This window comes from Marmota monax, unplaced genomic scaffold, assembly GCF_021218885.2.
Source record: "Marmota monax isolate L192 unplaced genomic scaffold, Marmota_monax_Labrador192_F-V1.1 WCK01_AAM20220418_F8-fsc00006, whole genome shotgun sequence".
NCBI lineage: Eukaryota > Metazoa > Chordata > Mammalia > Rodentia > Sciuridae > Marmota > Marmota monax.
Genome location: NW_026693712.1, coordinates 11,111,993 through 11,135,391, shown reverse-complemented (window position 1 = coordinate 11,135,391; position 23,399 = coordinate 11,111,993). Strand labels below are relative to the sequence as shown.

The window sequence follows — 23,399 nt, the reverse complement described above, 5'->3', positions numbered from 1 at the left end:
CTGTTTTGATTTGGACCTGGCTCTGATTTCACCTTGGACCACTGTCCACACTGTATATTTATGGTATTCCAGGACCTATTTGGTACTGGCCTACGTTCAGTCCTCTTTTCAATGATCTTTACCAGGCATCTTATGCTCCCTCTACTAAACTATTCAACATTGACATACTGAACATCCTTCACACATCTACGTCTGTTCTCCTGGGTTCCAGCTTAGTTTACCTCTGCACGTCTGTCCTCCTCCTATTCTTCAATGTCACTCATTACTACCCTTACTTACAAACTACTGTATTTTGAAGCAGAACTCACATATCTTTCAAGACTCACTTATGCAATTGTATTTTTTCCCCCAGTGGGGCCTTCTCTCATGAGACCATCTTTGCAAAATCATTAACTGAATAAAGATTTATGTTTTCGTAGCCTCTTGAAAAAAATTCATCTTCAAGAATGTTATCACATTATATTAAACTATATTGTGTGTGTGTGTGTGTTTGTATCTGATTTGCTAAATGGAGAGATATTTGAATGCATAGATAATACAATGTTATAAGAACTGTGTTCAAACCTGTTCAAATTGCTTTGAAAACATAGGGGAAGGAAAGCCAAAGAAATCTATAGAAACCACTTTAAAAATTCAACAAAGAAAGGCAAATGAAATTAGAAGGTAGTTTACATAAGAAAACCAACAACATGAACAAATGAATATATATAAAAATTTGGATATTTTTATTTTAAAATGTTCATGACCATGTAAATCCATAAAAGAATTTAAAAGATGTATAAGATAAACTCGTTCTTTGCCTTCAAGATAGTTACAATATCATTGTAGACAAAGCACCAAATCTAAATCAATCAGAACATAATATGATAGCAATTAGGAATCAACCTCTCTGGAAAATTTTATGAAACTTCTAAAAAGAGAGACATAAATGATCACAGAAATGAAATTCAGCCATGTTCCTTTTTTTCCTTTTTTTTTTTTTTTTTTGTCTAGGTATTAGACCCAGGAGTGCTTTACCATTGAGGAATATTCCCAAATCCCCTCCCCACCCCATCTTTCTTTTTTTAATATGAGACATGGTCTCACTAAGTTGTTGAGGCTCTCACTAAATTGTTGAGGCTGGTTTCTAACTTGTGATTCTCTTTTTTCAACTTCCCAAGTCACTGGACTTACCTCACCGTGCCATGGTCTTTTGAACACTTCTCTACTTCCAGAGAGGATGTATTTTTAAAATCATGGTCAAATAGGTGCAACATAAAATTCATCACCTTAACCACTTTTAAGTGTACAGCTCAGTTCAGTGGTGCTGAGTGCTTTCATATCACACTGCAACCATCGCTAACATCCGTTTCTAGAACTCTTCCATCTTCCCCTACTGAAATTCTATGCCCATTAAACAATATCCTGCATTATCCCTTTTTCCAGGGCCTTTAAACCACGATTCTGCTTTCTGTCCATACGATTCTATTTTAAGGACCTTTAAAATTAGAATCATAGAGTTTGTCTTTTTGTGTCTGACTTATTTCAGTTAGTATGAATGTCCTTAAAACCCATGCATGTTGTAGCAAATGTCAGAATTTCCTTCTATTTAAAGCTGAATAATATACCCTAATTCTATGTAAGTGTGTATGTGTGTAAGTGTGTGTGTGTTTGTGTGTGTGACATATTTTATTAATCCACTTCCCTATTCAAAGACTTGGTTTGCTCCTATATTTTAGTTACTGTGAATAATGTTGCCATGAGCATAGGTGTATAAATACCTCTTTTGATAACTTCTCTTCAAATCTTCTGTGTATATTCTAAGAAGTTCCATCTAGATTTTTATTATCACCTGTGACTGCCTCTGTCCTTATTTTCTTAAATAATTTTTTAATAAATTTGATGCAATCATTAAAGGTGGGAGTCTATATTAGGAATCAAAAAGATTTCACATATTGAGAATGATGACTGGCCAAAATAAATAAGATGAAACTTGATGAAAGACTTTTGATGTAAGTCAAGAAAATAACACACAAAATGAGAGAGTGACAGAAGTATGACTTCAGATTTAAAGGCCACCTTTTTATGTCTTTCTTTAGGTCAGCTGGAAGAGAGCTAACTGGGACAGTTATCCCTGTGGGTTGCATTAATTAATCCATGAGCACCATTTTGTTCAGTGTTCTGCCAGTTACAGCAGCCCACCCAGTCTACTTTATCCATTCATAATTACAGCATGAAAGACCTTATCTAAGACCTCCTTGAAGTTCAAGTCTGTTGTGTTGCTCTATATCTTAGATCTACCAGTCTGGTTACCTAAGTAAGGAAGAGAATAAAGTTACTTTGGACCATTTGTGGTTTTATGTTCAAGCATAATGGCATCCTTCCATCATGTTCCTATATACTAATGTAATCTGTTCTTGAATATTATCTAAATTAATGAATGCTAGACTCTGAAAATTTTGCATTTGAAAATAAGAGATTTAAGGAGGTTTACATAAAAGAGATACAAAATTCAACTCTTAAAAATAAATTCAAGAAGAAATCTCCAAAAACATGAAAAAGAAAACAAAATAAGAAGTAACAAATCTTTAAAAGAAATAAAATTTTCTTAGTATCATACTAAGATTCATGACATCAAGTGACTTCCCAAAGTGTTAGATGGCAGATAATTCTGTATGGCATAGTTTGATTTCCTTGTGGCGAAAGTAATATAAACAAATGTAGATTGCCTGAAGCTTAGAGAAATCAGTTATGAAGGGAAATTGGAGGTAGAGCACAGGAAATGAGTGCGATCTTCAAATTGCAAAAAAAAAAAAAAAAAAAAAAAAGACTTCCAATCATGTGCTAGGTGGCCCCTGTGCTTTTATATGAGAAACAGAAACTTCACCCTCTCACTCAATTGGAAGCAGGTGAAGATACAGAGATTTCTAAGTGAGAATTCAATGGTTGAAATCCAGCTCTAGGAACCAAAGTAAAAGGAATGGTAGAAAACTAGAGATAAGCAAATACCCACATATTTTAAACAAGAAGATGATTTGGGGCAGTGGGGGGAAATGGTTGCTAGAAAAGCTACTAATGATCTCCGGTGAACCTATTGCTAAATACAAAATGGAAAATTAAAAGATAAAAATATAGATTCTGTTCACAAGGACCATCTAAGCAAATAGTGGTGGCACAAGCATAACTTAACAAAGAAGAACTATTTCACAAAGAAAGAGAAGAGATAACTATTGATAATTAAGACCAGCAACAGGTAGGGCCAATAGGTGAAACTAAAGTGAATTCAAATGAGGCAGGCACCACTAAATGCCAGCTGAACTTGGCCATAGTAAAGAAGGCCCCAAATATTTTTAGGAAATTTTGTGTTCTATGTTTACTTCTTGTTAATATATTTTTAAAAACATTTAAATTTGAATATTTAAATATTGAAAAATTTTAAATATTTTTAAATATTCAAATGTTTATGTTTGAAAATGTTTAAAACCCTTTCCTGGGTCAAATGAAACATATGCAACATCATAGAATGCCTGCCTAGGGGATGTGAAGAGTGTTGTGATTTAGTCTTCCTTGGTTTGATATCAACAGTTAATGAGCATCCCAGGCAAATGCAGCACCATGGGCTACAAGAGATAAATAGAGATGTGATGGTAACAAATAAGAAACTAGTTGGGTGCGGTGGTGCACGCCTATAATCCCAGGAACTCTGGAGGATAAGGCAGGAGGATCACAAGTTCAAAGTCAGCCATAAAAACTTAGAGAGGCCCTAAGCAACTCAGAGAGGCCCTGTCTCTAAATAAAATACAAAAAAAGGGCTGGGAATGGGGCTCAGTAGTTAAATGCCCCTGGGTTCAATCCCCGGTACTAAATAAATAAATAAGAAACTATAAAAAGCTTATTTTGGGAGGGCTATAAAATCTATGATGGGAAGAAGCAGGAAATACGATAAAATGAGTATTTAGGAAAGACAACAGTGGTGACTAATAATCCATGCAGATTCACTCAACGCATATTCCTGGAAAACTTGCCTCATTGCATTTCATAAAAGTGAGAAGCTTGGTACCATGCCAGAAAAAAAAATATGAATTTGATTTCAGTAGTATAGCCATAGAGATATGTTTGATTCAACAATTTTGCCATGAGACAGAAAAGTCTTATTTACTAGAGAGTTGATACAAAGCTGGCAGGAATTGATAAATAATGACATCCTCAAGCCTACACAGTATTTAGAGAGAGAGAATGCAAAGTCTGCTCAAAAGAGCTAAAGGTATTTAAGTTATAAGAAAGTCAGTAAAAATGAGTATAAAATGCATAAAAATAACTCAGAAAGCTACTCCTATTATAAGACTTGAAGGTTAATAGAAATCCTTCAAATCATATAGCATGTGGCAGAAGCAGTAGAACACACATCTGAGGTCTATCTGGAATCAAAGCTTACAGCTATTCTTGTAGATCACAGAATTATTAAGTTTAAAAGTACTGTGTATATTTCTTAGAACTTGAGACCACATTTGGTATTAAGAAGTTTGAAGTAAATATCTTTTTAATATGTCATTCAAATAATCTATGTTTTATTTTTTTCTGATGAAACATTACTGGAGATCAGACCTAATACATTGGTTAGATCAGATCAAATTTAATGTAAATTAAGATTTGTATGTCAAAATATGAAAGTTCATATTTGAATTATTATCTTTACTGCACAGATAAGAAAACACTTATCTTGCCAACTAAAGGTATTTTAATCTCAGACATTGAACAAAATTTTTCTGAGTAACTCTTTATTATTGCTGGGCATGTTTGACAGTAGTATGGCCACCACACTGAACAAAAACGTTTCTCACACTAAGTACTCACATTTCAGTAAATTAATGTTTCTCTCTGGTTCTCATTTCTATTTTTTCTCTGTTTCTGGATTTTCTCAAAGATGGTATTTGGATAGAGGACAGAGTCTGTATACTTCATGATATGTGTGTGGCATTGATCCCACTTGGATATTCATTACCAGTTAGCTTCTAGTTGTTGATGTCTGTCCCCCAGGGACTGCTGCAGTTGCCGTAGACACTGTATCATGGATGGCATGTGGTGAGTCTCCCTCCTCCTCCTTGTTATCTATCTCATGTGTTTTCTGCTGAATTCTATAATTCTCTCATCAAGCTTGTAAATGCAATGTCTCTTAACTCCAGGCCTATTTGTTCTCTGAAATAAAAACCTTTCTAGTGCATCCAGCCCTCACAGCACTTGTGTATTGTGAGGACTGTAAACTTCAACTGCTTTTTGTTATCTCCATTGAAACATGAGAGACCCCTGTGAATTTTCTATCAGGTCCAAATACTTCAATATCTCCCTTGCTTTTATCTATCTGTTTTCTCCATGCCAAGTTTGATGATGAATTCTTATTCTCTTACAAAAGCCAGGGATTTTGAATCAAGCGAGGATAATAATGTTTAAACTCTGAAATGCCTTTCTCCTTTTCTTCCCAGATGGCTTCCTCCAGTCCAAGGAAGGTTTTTCTTTCCTTATGTAATCCCATGAAAGATACAAAAAACAATCTAAAAAACTAAAAAATATTACAAACTAAAAAATATTGAATTTTAATATACTGTGTGACTGGAGATGTTGTAGAGGACCATAATTTAATGCTATGCAATGACTCTTGCTTAGCACTTTTTGGGATTAAAACGGTCACTGTCCTTTTTGAAAATATGGCTGTGTCTCATAACCTATGAAAAATGGTGGAAGGATTCAAGTATTTGGAGGAAACACAATATATCTGAGAAGTAATATTTCAAAAATCATACATTTTACTATATTCAGTTTTGGGTAAATGAAAATTTATACCAAAAAACCCACATTAACACACACAAACACAACTCTGTGTATATCCTTAGATTCAAACTTAATCATTCTAAAAGCAATGAAACAGCACCTCTTTAAATGAAGTGTATTGGAGAATCAGTAGAAAAATTACAGTCAAAATTAATGTCTTTTTTACATGTATATTAAATAAAATGTAGATGATTTTGTGTATAGTATCTTGCATGGTCATATTTCTGAGTATATGTTTATATAATACATTGTAAACAGAAAAATAGTTGTATAAAGTTTTTGTCTTTACATAAAAGAAAGATGCTTAACTAAGTTTTGAAAGTCACCTGTACCTATGTTGACACTACATTCTTCTACATCAGTAAAAGAGCCATAGCTTCTCTTACCTTCTCCCACACCTCTTTCCCTATTATTTGTTTGTTGTCTTTGCTTGTTTGCTTGCTTTTTTGTTTTTTTTATATGATCTGATATATTACGATTTACTATTGTACTATAGTAATAGTAAACTTGAAACTTTCCATATTTTTCTATCACACCAGGAAATAAAATTCAAACTGCTTTCTTCTATTTACTCTGTGGTCAAAAGGCTAGAATTATACACAGTCTGTGAATAACTGCCTGTAACTTCCTTATTACCTTCTATTATCTCAACTTCTTATTTAAGGAGCTAATTACGTGATTCCCCAGAGAAAGTTTCTTACATTTAAGTTGTTTTAAAAACACTTTAAAAACTTTCATATGACCTCAGAATCCTAACAAAAATAATTATTCAATATTGTATTTTAAAAAAATTTATATTTGCAATAAAATATTCTTTCCCTCACACCTATCCAAAGCCAGTATTTAATTTGCCTTTCATAGTTTGAAGATTTGTTGTGGTTTGTAGAATAAGTACTGAAGAAGCAGACTTGAAAATATTCAGAAAAAGAGGGTAAAAGCATTCTATGTAAAACACCCATTGGAAAAAGATCCTTGAAGATTACCAGAAAGCATGAAAAGAAGAAACAGAAAGTAAGGAGAGAATAACATTTTGTGAAAAGTGATTTTGAGAGTTGTATTAGTTGTTCATTGCTGTGACAAAATATCTGAGAAAAAAACAACTTAAAGGAGAAGAAATTTATTTTGGATCGTGGTTGCAACCCATGGTCACTTGGTCCTATCACAATGGGTCTGTGGAGAGGCACAACATCATGATGAGGAGGAGATGTGGAGCAAAGCTGTTCATATCATAATGGCCAGGAAGAAGAGAGAGAGAGAGAGAGAAAATGAGAGAGAATAAGGGCAGGAGTTTCAGCCTTCTAGGGCAAAGCTCCAGTGATCTACTTCCTCTGATGAGTCTCTACCTCCTATAGTTTTCACTACCTCCAAATAATACACGCAATTATGAGCTCATTAATGAATTAACCCACTGATGATCTCAAAGCTCTCATGATCCAATTACTGCCTCCACCAAATACTCTGAACATTGCGGTATTAAGAACCACGTCATTAACACATGAGCCTTTGGAAGAAATGCTAGACTCAAACCAGAGCAATTTAAAAGCAAAGTGTGAGAAGCAACGACTAAAAATGAAACTTTGGGAAGAGGGGAAAACGTTTAAACAGAAGTTTTAGAAAGGCCACTGTGAGTGTTACGATGAAACATGTCCAACCACCACTGTTATGTTGCTTCTCCTTATTGGTCGATGCTTTCAAATTGTTGTTACTTTGGACACGAGATTATCATTAGACTGACCCTATTCATGGTAGTCACAGGAGTGAAAAGGAGATGGGAAAAAGAGGAGGAAACATTGGAAATGGGATGGGGAGGAGGAGGAGGAAGGTAGTAGCATCACCAAAACCAAGGCCATGTAATGTGTCTGCTTCAAAGAATTGTTTCTTATGTAATCTCACCTAATGAGAATACGTTGAATTGTTCCACTGTTATTTAAAATTTTCATGGCTTTCTTTAAGGATTTGTCACTGTTATTTTTCTAATTATCCCTACCCTTCTCATTCCATAAATGTTGGAACAATTTAGATATTGTTTTTAAGGTTATTCATTAGTTTCTTCAAAGCATTTAGTGTCTAACATCTGACTCACGACCTTCTGTGGGGGATGCTCAGGTTGTGTGGGTGAGAGAGAGAAAGAAAGAGGTCACAACACCTTTGAGTGAAAACTTTTTTAGAACTTGCCAAGCCTAAGCCTCCTCTCCCCCCTTGGGCCTTTCCTCACTCTCACATTCATGCTCCCTCTTCCTTCCTTCATCTGCTCTTTATGCTCAGGGGTTTTTATTCATTTGGTTTTGCAGCACTGGTGACAGAGCCCAGGGTGTCCAGAATACTGGGCAAGTGCTCTCCTTACCACTGAGCTACACCCTTACTCCTACTCAGATGTTTTATTTATTTTTAATTGTCAAAAAAAAAACAATGAAAAGGACATAATTGTTTTTATCACAGTCACACTTCATTTGGATCAAAGTAGTAACATATTGCTTTATCATCAAACACAATAAAAAAAATCTTCCCATTTTGAAGACATAAAAGTCATTCTAAATATTGAAAGTCTTTGGTTTTTTAATGCTGGGGATTCAATTCAGGGCATTCTGCATGCTAGGCAAGAGCTCTTCCAGTGAGCTACATCCCCAGCCCCTCATCCTAAATATTACAATAAATCAAGTTAAAATTTCAAAAAATAGCTTTCCAAAACCAAATGTCTTATGATAAAGGAACACATATGAACTGTGTATATGTTTTCTCAAAACAACTAAAAGAAAACCAGTTATTTGGTTGTATAACTTAATGGCTTATATTTCAGTCGGGCACATTTTTATATAATCTTCCCACATTTTAACCTGTTATGTTGTTACTTATGGTATTTTAAATAGCAGTTTATGTCTCAAGACAGATTTTCTAGCTATCACTCTCACTAGTCCTTCTTTTTACTTCTTTGTTCCTTGCAAAGAAAGTGCTGGCGTCCCGCTGTGTGATCTAGCCTATAATCAAATTGGCCATTGTAGTTATGAAACTCATCTAACTTTCTAAGAAGGTGACATTTAAAAATCTTTATCATAACTACTTAATTTTCATTTTTGCACAATAAAGAGAAGTATTAAATATTACTTATTTCAGGTATTCAATTCAGTAATTTTAAAATAATATTCAACAAAGTAAAAATAATGCATTCATTTTGCCTCAAAAATTGGGAATCACTGGCATTTGATTGCAATAATGATTTAAAATTAACAAGCTGATTCCTTCCCAGAATACACTTGTTCTGATGACGTTCTGGTGACAAGGTAAAACTCCTCTTCATTTTAGGTACAATACTTGGATGACTTGGATTCCAAAAATCCAAGTAACACCCAAGAGATTCCATTCCCTGTAGTCACTCATCTGAACCACAGACATGAGGGACCAGTCTGAAAGAGACACGTCTGGAGCAAGTGCAGCTCCAGCTGTGCGTCATCCCTTTAATGAAGTGAAGCCTTAGAGGGAAGAACAGGGAGGATGTATCAGTTGTTAGGAAAATGTAGGCTACTGGTAGAAAATAACATCCTCTATTAATAAGATCTAAGGTGCGACTCACATAATTGTCGTAATTGTTAAGGTGGATGGGGAACATGCAGCATTTTTTTTTCATAAATGCCTAAAGTGTGTGGGACTGCATATGGGTTTAGAGAGTGATTTTTATAAAAGAAGGTGGAGATCTCAACTCCCTTTATCCTGTCTATATAAATGTCTGAGCATGTGGTTGTAGTGCTTTCTGGGAAGTGTCTTGACAGAGAACCTAAGCTCAACAAAGCAGTCTTGATCTGAGTGAGCCAGCTGACACCATGAAACTATCAGGTGTCTTTCTGCTCCTCTCTCTGGCTCTTTTCTGCCTTTTCTCAGGTGAGTTGTTTTCTTAAAATTAAAACCCCGTATTATACTGAACTGTAGATGAGAAGAGTAGTTCTTCAGCCTATTTTAAAATTCTAACAATTTTAATACGAAAGACCTATTAGGATAGATCATCATAATAGGGATGATAATGATTGTGATGATGAAAATGATGAGGGTGACAATGATGAAAAAGAATTGCCATCTACCGAGCATATCCTCCACTCTAGGCATGTGCTAAGGGCTGTTATGTATCATCTCCTTATTCATTAGTATAAGGAGTTCAGATCCCTGTTTTATATATAAGAAACTGTGGCACAGAGAAGTTAAGAAAATTGTCAGAGTATTTGCAAATAGTAAATAGAATTTCTAATTTGAATCCAGATCTTGTAGACATCACAGTTTATGCTTGCTTCAAAGAACTAATCTGGAGGATGGGTAATTGCTTTAAAATATTGACCTTAATTTTATTCTTGGCTTTCTAAGACAAAGGAAAGCTTTTGTGTCCTTAGTAATTATTACAAAGGCACTCAAATAATTAATATTGAAACAAAGGAGAAATGCTAATTCAATAAGGAAATTCTTGAAGTTATTGAGCCTTAGAATGCCGAAACATGTTATTTGTGAATTAAACAACTTTTAAGCAGGGGGATATATTTGCCACCTTAATGAACAACAGCGTGGGTATATTTTATCAACAGAAGGAATTCAAAGACAATCATACCTCAATATGACTTCTTTTCCTCTGGAGACAAAAGATTTCTAGGTACCAGGTCTATCTGAATGGACAGACCATTTGTATCTATTTTTCTTCCTTATTATTCTAGTCTTCTATGTTGGGGTGGATGGTGTGTTCACTAGGGTGTCTAGACCCAAGCAAGATCTAGTCCCATCTCGTCCACAAGTAACTGTCAACGGAGAAATGTCTAAATTCTATGAGTTATTCTTTCTTGTATAAAATGCTAGAAATGAGACTAAGCCCTCACACTTTCCATGTATGATCTATTGTTTTCTGTGACAATAGCAGATGGGTTTTGGTGTATAAAAGATTTTAAATGACTTGAACTTCTAGAATCAATTTTTCTATGAGACTTGGCTTCTGGAGAAACCTCTGCCCACAGTCACTGGACATATTTACATAAATAAATATATTTTAAATATGAAAAGAACTGGATAAAGGATTCCTGTGATGTTATGAATTAAACATGACTACTAATGTCAAATAACTTTAATGAGTAGTTCAATCAATTCCTGAGATGGGAGGAAAAAATAGACTTGACTAGGTTAAAATTTAGTTGCAAATACAGTTCCTGAAATACGTTGCTATCTTCTTGTTGCTTCTCTTTACAAAGATGAACTGATCATTAATAGTGTCTGATTGATTTATATGCCAAATTTATCAAAGCATGGGTACTTCATAAACATACTACTATTGGGAGCAAATGTGCCCAAAAGTCAAAATGTTGAAACATAGAAAGATGACTTTCAGTCTAGGCATTTCCATTTTATGGCTTTGTGACCTTTCTGAGCCTCATTTTTCTCATATGTAAAATGGGATATGAAAGGACTACCTCTCTATGGGGAACTAAATAAGAAAAAATGCATGTCAAGTGCTTAACAGAGTGGATGGGTCTTAGTAAGTGTTCAACAAATGTCTTTTTCTATTGCAATAATTAAAATCATATTTGCACAAGGGAGAATTAATTGTTAATTGTAGTAATTTTCCTAGGCCATAAAAATCACTGAAAGTATTTACCAAATTATAGACTCCCAGATCCTATCTGGGAATTTTCAAGGGGTTGTCCAAAGAACTAGTATGTTTAATAACCACCTACTCTGCTAGTTATGAATCCACGAGGTTGGTAAATACTGCTGGAAATTATTACTAACTGCCTTTCAAATTTAAAAGTTCTGTTCTCTCTTTATCCTCATTAACACAGAGTGCACTTTAAGGTATTTCCAGCTGTCCTCTCTTAAGTGATGGCCAGCATTTCAGATGTGTTGCATTCATCCACAATTCTCATGAGGTGGCCTTGGCTCAAACTCAGCAGCCTGTACCAAGATTAGACCTGGGATTTTTATTGTTTCAGTTTTTAACCTCTGAACTAACTGTTCACAATCTAAAATCATGCAGGCTAGTTCAGAAGGAAGAAGAGGAAGAGAAACAAGATTGCATATGTGTATTGTTTTCCTCTTTTAGGAATTTGGAGATATGTGGAAGGAGAAATGAGGCCTAGAGAAGGGAATGGGTTGGTCCTTACCATTTATTTGGCTTAAACTTTAGCATCTCAGTTCTGAGCTCAATGATAAGTGGACTCTCCAACTCTGTAACAAAGGCTTTGGGGAGGAACTGCATGGACTGCATTTGGGAATACCAATGTTAGAGGAGATTTTCCAATCCAACTTCTCCAAAATAATACCGAAGAGAGTAAGTCCATCCTCATAGACAATTAATTACTAGGCCAGTAGTATCACAGACATCTTCAGATCCTTAGACCATTTTCTCCCATCTCACCTTAACCTCCAACAAATATTGCCCCTTCATGGCCCATGCCCTTACAACATAACTTTCCAAGTTTCTTCTGCTCCCTAAAAAAGTGAGCAGATATAAAAATTTAAACTACATGCCATAACTTCTTGAGATAGACAAGAGCCAGGAACAGGTTTTAGGGATTACTTAAGTTTGCAAATCTCAATCTGCACATGCAAAAAAATATTGCTTGTATTTATATATTTGTATTTTACACTTTTTTCAGGTGTCGTCAGCCAAGGAGGACAGGTCAGTGCTTAGTTTTATCTATTTTTCTTACCTGGATGGTGCTTGGTTGGTATTCCCTGGCCTAAAAGTTTTCTTTATGATGTGAAAGAGCAAAACAATGAGCAGACAGGCCCAATGCAGAAATCAGCTGAAATGATGATTTTTTTAAACTACCAAATTTAAAATAGCCTATGTATGCATTCGTATATTTTGTCAGAGTAGTATGAATATAAATTAAAAATAGGAAAGATATGAGATAAAATTTAGGCTCTATCCCTGACTTCATTATGTGATCTTGGGTGGGGAAATTGGGTTCTCTGAGCTGCGATTTCGATAGTTAAAGAAAAGGAATATTATTATTCACTTCCTAGAATTGAAAGTACATATAACTTGCATAAGCTCTATGAAAATATTTGAGAAACTATAAAAGTTACATGTGGATTACTTATTGATTAGTAATTAGCCTCTGGAGGAGTTAGGACAGCAATATCATTTCTGTTTTAGAAATAAGAGCTGAAAGTAGAGAACTCGTTTAATATTGATGTTCTGAATTAAAGATACACAGACTGGCACAGTCAAATTTAAACACAATGTTGGGTTGAAAATTGGAACGCTCACAATTTGTTTTCATTGTTAGGCTTTTTTTTTTCTTTCAATTAATTCAACATGTTTTACTACCCTTCATGATCTAACTATCAAAAACTGATATAAATAAGTGCTGTTCTCTCTGCCAGTTCTACTCTTAATGTCCTCAATGATCTAGACACTATTTTTTGTTTGTTTCTTTCTTTGTTTGGTTTTTAAAAAGTGGTAATTGAATCCTGGGGCATTCTACCACTGAGATACATCATCTGTCCTTTTTATTTTTTATTTTGAGACAGAGTCTTGCTAAGTTGCCCAGGCTGAACTAAAACTTATGATCCTTCTGTTAAAGTCCCACAAGTAGGTTATAGGCATGGGACGCTCTGCCTGACTACACTAGTTGTTGTTTAGTCTTGGTGTATCTAAGAACTCTTGGCATCAAAATTTCCAGACACTACTGCCAACTGACTGAAGTTGGCAAAGAAGTTGAAAAATATTTTCCAACCCTAATATACCCATTATATTGCACAACACTTTGTTTGATTCAAATGTATCATCTTGGAAATTAAGATGCAATTTAAAATTAGTGATAGTTTACAATTAATTACCTCTGTTTTTGTGTGTTTAACACATATATGCATGTGTGTTTGTTTTGCTCTTTTAAAATTGACTCACCATATTTTAATAAGTGTAATAGCAATTCTACCTTAAATATAAAGGCACACACACACATGAAAAGAGCACAAAACTCAGCCTATGTGTTTCACATCCTATTAGGTAGTGAAATATGATGATAAGAGAAATGAGATATATCTAAAAGGCATGAAATATAATCCCAGTTTTCTCATTAACATACAAATCACTTCCTTTCTTTGGACTTTCATTGCTCAGATTTTTAATCATATTTTCTAAAGTTCATGTAAAATCCACTATTTACTGATTTTATTCCTTTAGATGGGCCGAAGTCTTATTGTTTCTTTGCTTCAGGGTCACCTGAGATGTTTTTCAGATATATAGATCCTCCTACAAGAGACTGAACAATAATTGCAGAGGCAAGGGGGTCTGGATCTTCATTCTAAATTATCATCTAGGTGACACACATACAGAATAAATTCTGATCTCTTTTCTCAGGGAGAAATCTGTACAGAGAAAAGCACTGGCCTTAGAGCCAGACAATGCAGATGAGTCCTAATTCAAATACTCACTTGCTCTTTGATTTGGGTAACATATCTTCCCTCCCATTGCCTTGGTGCCACAACTTTAAGATGAGGGGTAGGATTCAATGATCTCTAAGACCTCTTTCCCCACTAAATATTTGAATCACTATGAACTAAGCCTGACCTGTCAAGACTGCTGTCTTTCCTCCACTTAAATAGAAAGGACAGGGAAGGTTCCGCCCTTGCTGATCATGTCATGGCTACCCTTCCTCTTCTGCATGGCTGGAAGGAAACTGGAGCAGGAAAGGAAACTCACATCAGGAGTATGCCTGCTCAGGTCAGGTTCAGACAAGACCAAAGGAAGTCCATCTCAACACTCAAGTCATTCTTTGCGTGTCAAGAATTCTCTCCATGATGAATCATCTAATGGGAGATTATAGTTAGCAATTTAAATTATAGACCTTTAAACATTTCACATTCTTTCATAAAGACTGTTCATGGTCAACAGAGAGCATGTTCCCAGACTTTTGGAATTCATGTTCCAATAAAGTTTTCCCTATAAATATAAATGATTCATATTTGACCAAGTCTTTCATTTCCCTAGGATTAGAGGGTTAGGAAAACTGGTCTTAAATAACATATTAATAAGAACAGTAAAATAAAACTACTATTTACTACAGCAAGCATTTCATTAAAGAAATTGTGGGACAACATCAAAAAGTTTAAAAGACATTCTCAGAAAAAAATAGTCCTTTGAACTGAATATTTTTTTTTAATTACTCACATTGCTTTTAATGTTTTCTATTTTCCTACCAGGCTCTGTATTTGGGAACCATATCTTTAAAGTGTTGTTTAGATGAGTAGTCTGATTGGAACAAACAGAGAAAACATATTCAAAGGCAATGATTTACAAATATATTCTGCACAATATTTCTTGAGATAATTGTTTATTCTTTTTTTATTTTAAGATAAATATTGGTGGGATTTAAAACAACTAGTAAAAACAATGTTCCATGATTAGAATGAGTTTAGGACTCTTGAATGGTACTAGTTACCTGGATTTTACTTAAAATTAGTAAACTTACAGATATCTAAATATGGTTTGGAGATGTTATCCAGTATCTACAACTTAACTAGAGATGGAAAACCCAAAGCCTCAGAAAGAGGACATGGCTGGCTTGTCTGCCAGCGGCAGAGCAGCCGGGAAACCAACACCCCAGGACCACTGGATCCATATGACCAGGGCTTGAAGCAGCAATAGAAGGCCATGGAAAAGAACTTTGAGCTCTGTAATTATCTAAATAAATATGAGATAGTGATCATCATCATTTCTTTCTTTATTTCTTTTTCCTTTTTTTGTTTTTTAGTACTGGGGATTGAACTCAGGGGCACTGGACCACTGAGCCACATCCCCAGCCTTATTTTGTACTTTATTTAGAGACAGGATCTCACTGAGTTGCTTAGCACCTCGTTTTTGCTGAGGCTGGCTTTGAACTCAAGATCATCCTGCCTCTGCCTCCCAAACCACTGGGATTACAGGTTTGCTAATCCTAATTTCTGAAGCAAAAAATATGACAAAAACAATAGTACAAAATGACTTTTCTGTTCACATAAAAAAGTTTTGAAACCCAGGAGGAGAAGAAGACAGAAAGCAGAACTTACTCTATCAGTTCAGGCAAGTAATGTTGAGAGGTAGTTCAGGTAGTAAATTTGAAATCAGTCTTATTGAGGTTAAAAAATATACAAAAGGAAATTTACAAGAGTCAGGAAATGGCAATGTTTCAGGCTGAGGGTAGGCAGAGGAATCCAAAGAATGATGCTCTTATGAAAAATTGGGAAAAAAAGAGTGTAAAGCTAGAGGGAAAGATATAGAGTTATATTTTGGACATAAATACATATTAAGTATGAATCAAGTTATTGACTAGAGATGTCATATACTATGACAATTCAGAATTAGAGTTTGAGATATTGATGAAATTCAAGGAAAAAGTCTGGGATTTATCAGTATTCTTTGGGAAAAATATATGTTCTTAGAGAAAATCAAGTGTATTAAATTATCTTGAAAATAAACATGATTAATGCCAAAGAGGGATAAAAAGATTTTTAAAAAGAGAATAAGTAGTTGGGGAACCAGAGCACTGACATATTACAAAACACTACAAAGAGTTTTTAAAAGGTTGAAGTAATAAAGAGTCTTTTAAAAGTACATACCATAGGGAATCACAAACTTTTTATAAACAGCCAAGAGGGGTAGTCTGAAAGGCATCTTTTAAAGAACAGTTTCAGCAGAGTAGGAGCTGGAAAAAGCAAGGGGAGGGCACGTCAAGGCAGAGAAGGATTAGGGGGTTAGGAAAACTGGTCTGGTGAAGGATGGAGTTGATTTAGTTGCAAAGATAGTGTTTTGGGGAAAAGAGATGTCGTCCTACATTGAAGCACGTGTGTGTGTGTGTGTGTGTGTGTGTGTGTGTTATGTAGTTATAGGTGCACGCATGTGTGCTTGTGAGATTGCAATTTTCCACTGGTTTTATTTGTTCATCTAAAAAACTAGACTAAAATATTTGTGATCACAAGTCTTTAGTTGACTTGGTTGGTGACCCTGAAAGTTCAATTTTTCAACTAAGTCAATGGTTTTGTTGACTGTTATGGGAACTGAAAGGTTCACTCCATTCTGAAATGTTTTAGAAACTACAGTTCTTTGAAGAACCACAAGGGGTCAGGCTGATACTAAATATCATTCTTCTGAGTCTTGACAGTCTTAAAGCTGTAACACCAAAGTCAATAAATGGAATTTCTTCTTAAATTCAACACCACCTAAACAACACAAAATACAATAAATATCATTAAAATACGATGAATAATAATGAGCTCCAGAAATTCTGGAATGTGATACAATTTACATAACTGGTGTTTACGACAGAAATCTTCCACATAATACTTGGTATTTTACAAAGTGCTTTTATAGGATTAATCATGACATTATGATAATCCTAATTGGTATTCTCAGGCCCATGTTGAATATATAGAAACTTAAACTTAGAATAGTGAAATGTTTCCACAATGTAATGCAGCTAATAAATGAAGGAAGCAACATTTAAACCCAGGTCACTCTAATTTCATCCACTAGGACAACCCCTAACATTTCAGAAGCATTAGGGGCATTTTAATTATATTTAGAGGGATTTCAGACCTCCTGGGTCTTCTAATTGTCTCATGCATGAAACTTCAAAGGAGAAAAGGGAATCCTCCCATCATCTACTGTCTAGACCTGCTTTGACTTCTACTAAGGAACCAGTTATTTGGGTTCTATTTAAAGGAGCCCAAATTAAAAATATAAAAGATGAGAAGAAATTCTGGCAAAGGAAAAGCATGACATTAGGAAATCTTAGTCTACTTCTCCCCAGGTTGTGAGAACTGTGTTCTCTTTCTAGCCCCGATATTCTCTTGTGTCACTCTGCCTCATGGAAGAGATTTGTACATAACTCTGCAGAGGCATTTCTCATCTTCCCCAATTCTTGGGCCCACAGAGAGTGGTTCTTCTTCTGTCCACAGCCACCATGCTAAAATTTCTCACACAGTGAATACAGGGAGCTCTCTAGATATAAAAGAAGAAGCATTTGGCCAAAGTTGCTATTTCTTTCACCCAACTGAAGAACTTGAGACTTTTATTTAAGCTGCTTCACTGAAAGTAGTCACTGCTAAATCTTGGACCATTAAACCAAAAAGGGCCATTAAAAACACATAATCTCAGGGGCAGGCCAGTTTCTATGAGCTGCAGATGCCTTTCAGAGCTTCAGTTAGGAGAGACCTCCAGTGAGAAGGTTACTGTCTACATTCCTAATCCAGAACTATTTCAGATGGTGCCCAATGACTGTCTACAACTCTTGCATGACCAACTTTGACCCCTATGAACAACCCTGAGATTCTGGGAACCAGGCAGATCCAATGTTCTTTGGTTCATTTGTTATTTGGCTAAGAAAATGGAGTGCTTCGTCTAAGGTGACACACATAATCATCAGCAGAACGTACTTGCTGCAGACCACTGCAACTTAAAAGAATGAAATCCATCTGTTCTAAGGAGCTATGCTGATTGGTTGGATTTGATATACTGAAATTCTTCTCCCTCCTGGTCCCCTTTCCAGGGGACATAAGCAGGGATATCAAATGGGCTTGAGGGAGGCAGGGTCTGGAGGCTCTCAAAGTGGATGCTCTCCCCAAGTGCCTCTTCCATATCTGCTTTCTAAAGGACAAAAGAGGCTGGATCACAAGATCAAAGGGCCGCCTGCCAGGGAAAGGTGCCTTAAGGACCCGTCTCTTTCAAGTAAGAGACTTTCTTGTTTACTTTGCTCACTGTCTTGAGACTCTAGATGGAGCTGCCTGGTGCTCAGCTTTCCTCCTGCCTGTGCTGGTCCCAGTGAAGCAGTTATCATGCTTGGCACTGTCCTTATCCCAGCTCTTCTTTGCCGCTCTAATGCAGATGAGACTGTGTGCTTCCTGATACAGTGTTGGTTACCAATTCTTCTTTGGATGACCAGCACCCAGAACTGTGTGATAAAATATCAACGATGATACCTTGTTGAATCAAGCACACTGCTGTGAATGTAGACATTAGTGACTTAAATATAAAATACATAAGCTTTCCAGATAAAGGTGCCCTGTAACTTATGCAGGTCTCAAGATTGTCCAGTCTTGTGTCCATTTCAAAACCCAAGGGGACGATCTGTGTTCTGGAAGTAGGATGAAAGGATAGGATTATCCCTCAGGGTGGTGGGGAAAATAAGGACCAGAGCTGATAAGCCCCACACCATCCAGACTCAAGTGTATTTAGTGCCAAATTTCAACAAAAATGTGCGATTTGCAATTTTAGGTACTTTAAACTTAAAATATGTTTTTGACCTAACTGTATGACTCAATGATAAATTTCCCATGCAAACCTTCAGATAAATTTGTTAGTGTACAGTGGTCTGCTAACATCTTTTAAAAAATGATTCCTCTTGATTGTTCATATATTTTCCCAAAATATTATCTTTTAGATAAATGTTGTTGTGTACAAGATATACAGCATGATGTTGTGAGATAAATATGGATATTAAAAGGATGGCCATAGTCAACATATCCATCACCTCAAATAAGTACTCGTGTTTTGTTTGTGTTGGTGTAGGAGCAGCTAAAATATACTCATTTATCATGAATCCCCCAGATGGTACAATTGAAGAACTGATAATCCTTATGTTGTATATGAGACCTAATAAGCTATTTTAATGAAACCTACATGTCCTGACTACAAGTGCAATCAAGGGCACATAGTGATAGATGATCTTCAATTCTCTCAGTAAGACTATATTGGAAATCAACCACAGTAAACTGTTGGAAATTCTGAACCAGCAATGAGAAGAAATATGTTCAAGCATTGGGAAGCCACTTAAATTTCCAGAAGACCAGAATTCCCATCTCTCAACTGATTATTAAAATATAGCTAATAGAACTCTCAAGATTATTGCTAGGCCCAACTGAAGTAATCTATATGTAAGTAGCTAAATATTATAAAGCAATTGATAATTATAAAACATTATTTTAATGGAACTAGAACAGAGATAAAGCAAGTTTCCTTCATTCACATGTAAATGCCACTACATGCACATAGCTGTTATTAGAAGGCAATCAGTTTAAGCTATTTCATATTGATTGTACCCTGCAAAAAAAGGCACAAATTTCATTTGCACAACATTCACCAAATTGACATTGCATTAAAATGTCAGACTCCTTTTGAAATACCACTATAACTGAGCCAATATATTAGTGCACAGGTGACATCATTCCTTCCCATGATTATGGTTACTAATCCGTCAAAACACATAGTCTCAACAAGACTAAAGGCAACCTCAGACTTCTTCTAAACACAGCAACTTAGGCAGTCATTACTAAATTATTGTAGTGGGCACAAAAATTCAAATTCTACAAACAGACTTTGAGGCAAAATAACTTAATATAAAGACATTAGACTCTGGTTTTCAAGGGATAATAAGTGATGCTGAATCCACTGAAAAAATTATAAAACATTAGGTAATGTCTGGGGGCCCTTGAAAGGATCACCTATGTTTTTATTTTAATTTAATTTGTTTATTTTTATGTGGTACTGAGGATCAAACCCAGTGCCTCACACAAGCAAGGCAAGCACTCTGCCTCTGAGCTACAGCCCCAGCCCACCTATATTTTTATAGTATGCAGAAAAAGTATTATTAGAGCACATCAATACAGTTTTTCAAACTGTCATTTAATGACCTCCAAAACTACTCTCAGTTGGAGTAATTTATTGTTGGAGCAAAAATTCTTAACTATAGCATTGGACATTGTTAATGTATTCCTGAATACAATAATTTTACAGTGTATTTCTTATAAGGAATTTCCTATGGCTTAAAGAAAAAGTCTCAGTTGTATTTAATGTATTCTACATAAGCAGATAATGAAAGCTATTCTCTAGTTCAGGAAGTTCTTATGTCACAACTATATATACATATATGTCACAAATATACGTATGTATCATATATAAGTAAATGTACATATCTTATATATGTACTCATACATATATGTATTTATTTATATACATATATATTGCAAATATGTATATATATGTATAAATCCATGCATATATCTCTCTATATGTATACGCATATATGTTTGTGGCATATATATGTGTGTATACATATATGCACATATACACACATGTATGTACATATACATACATATATATATATATATATATATATATACACATATATATATATATTTATTTGTGTGGTTTTAAAATTTCGCTGCCCAAAGCTTCTGTTTGGAGGACAGTCCTTGAGATAGAAGGTGCTGATGTAAGTGTCACTGTGCTTACTTTGTAGATCGACTGTGGAGAGTTCCGTGATCCCAAGGTATTCTGTACTCGGGAATCCAACCCCCACTGTGGCTCTGATGGCCAGACATATGGCAATAAATGTTCCTTCTGTAAGGCAGTGGCGTAAGTGTCATACTCACCACACCTGTCCCTTGCAAGCAAAAACCTCCAGAATAAGACTGAGATGCTTTTCTTGAAGCATTTTAGAAAGTTCTACCCATACTCACTATAGAGACTGAAGAAACAAGACTCAGGCAAATTGATTGAAAACAAATTGTCAAAAGCAACAAATAAAAAACAAAAAACAAATAATTTAAAAATAATGATCATCACTTTACTCTGTTATTATTAGTTTTGATTTATATTAGGTTATTTTAAAAATTATATGTCATATACATAGAAATAACTTTGACACCTTGTATTTTTATTTATTTTTAATTTAAAACATGAATTCATAATGAACATGTTGGTTAGTGTATAACATAACTCACTAATTAATACTGAATTTTCTCAGGAAGGTCAGTGGGGTAGAACAAAATTTGAATATATGGGTGCATACTAATAAGAGGTCCAGAATGTGTAGTCTTCTAGAAAATGACAAATACATGAATATTTGGTTCATTTTTTCACATCTTCTGTCAGGATAGAACTATGACATCAGAGTCTCTTTGCTGTTATTCCTTCTGTTACTTCTGCCTTTTCCATATGTATATCTATTTCCTCACTGAGAATGAGCAATTGGTGCTGAAAGATCTGTCTTATCAAAACAGATTTGCCAGGCATGGTGGTGCATGCCTGTAATCCCAGCAGCTCTGGAGGCTGAGGCAGGAGGATCGCGAATTCAAGGCCAGCCTCAGCAAAAGTGAGGCGCAAAGCAACTCAATGAGTCCTTGTCTCTAAATAAAATACAAAATAGGGCTGGGGATGTAGCTCAGTGGTCAAGTGCCCCTGAGTTCAATCTCCAGTACCAAAAACCAAACCAAAACAACAATAATAAAAAATCCCTGAGATTTGTTTAAGACTTATGCTCTCCAAAGTTAGGCCAGATGTTACTTGTGAGTGTATTTAATTAACCTCTGCTACATAATAGATACGGATATCTATAGAATCAAATGAGTGGAAGGACCATGACATGCCATAGCTAAACCTGTTTCCGACCTCTGAGCTGAGTACTTGGGATGTTGCACTGAGGATGTATTTGTCTTATTTTATTTTATTATTTTTTAGGAAAAGTGATGGGAAGATTATCCTAAAGCATCCAGGAAAATGCTGAATTATAGCCAGTGTTTTATTCTGGCTTGCCGACTCTCAAATCTTTCTTCACTTCTGTTTTTACTTTTCTTCAGCGAATCCCTTGAATTTGTAAAGACATACCTTCTACTCTATCTGGATCTTCAGGAGTTGATGATGTATTTCCCTTGATTCGCTTGTCAATAAAGTAAATTCTGCAGAAGCATTAACTGTGTTTTTACTTTGAGATCAAGAGAGAATACAGATACACCATAAAATTACTGAAGCAGCATGAAAGTGGATGAGACCTGTTTTTCAAATCTAAATTGACCATCCAATTACTGTGAAATTATAGGAAAACTATCTTTTTTTTCCAGTTGTAGTCTTCATGAGAGTAATGAAAGATTTTTGAAAAGATGGCCATGTGTTATTCTTACAATTATTTAAAAACACTATTTTTAAGAATTAGATCACATAATGCTGATTCTTCCTAGTTTAAGGAAAAGATTTGGTATAAAAACAAAACTTTTGTGCTTTGTGGACCCTAGTATCCTCCTGTATCTGGAATAAGATCTAAACCACATGATCTAACAACATGTGGTACTCAGTTTCCCAGGGTCTACCAGATAGAAAAAAAAAGAATAAATTTTCAGTAAACAGTGACTTTTTGATACATGGTAAACATCCAATGAATATCCAGTGAACATACCAAAATCTCCAAAACAATATATATTCTGAGAATGTAGATACATTTTAAGCTTCATTGTGAAGTTAGAAAACTGTATAAATATTAGAAATCCTGGATTTAATTTGTTACCTGCTAGAGAAAACAGCTCCAATATTCCTTGGAAAACTGGGAATGGAACTATCATTTGACCCAGCTATTCCACTCTGGTTTGTACCCAAAGGACTTACCAGCATACTACAGTGATGCATCCACATCAATGTTTATAGCAGCTCAATTCACAATAGCTAAGCCGTGGAACTAACCTAGAAGCTGTGGACAAAGAAAATGTGGCATATATACACAATGGAATATTACTCAGCATTAAAAGAGAATAAAATCATGACATTTGCAGGTAAATTGATGGAGTTGGAGAATATAATGCTAAGTGAAGTAAGCCAA

General features: G+C 35.2%; 1 protein-coding gene across 1 annotated transcript; it reads left to right on the top strand.

Moving 5' to 3' along the window:
* Nucleotides 1-9,356: 9,356 nt before the first annotated feature.
* On the top strand, nt 9,357-22,448 carry LOC124103400 (serine protease inhibitor Kazal-type 6). Its single transcript, XM_046459978.2, has 5 exons — nt 9,357-9,678; nt 12,423-12,445; nt 18,407-18,481; nt 21,051-21,166; nt 22,271-22,448. Exons 1-5 carry the CDS (start codon nt 9,621-9,623, stop codon nt 22,314-22,316), a joined length of 318 nt encoding a protein of 105 aa, XP_046315934.1. The 5' UTR covers nt 9,357-9,620; the 3' UTR covers nt 22,317-22,448.
* The last annotated feature ends 951 nt before the right edge of the window (nt 22,449-23,399 follow it).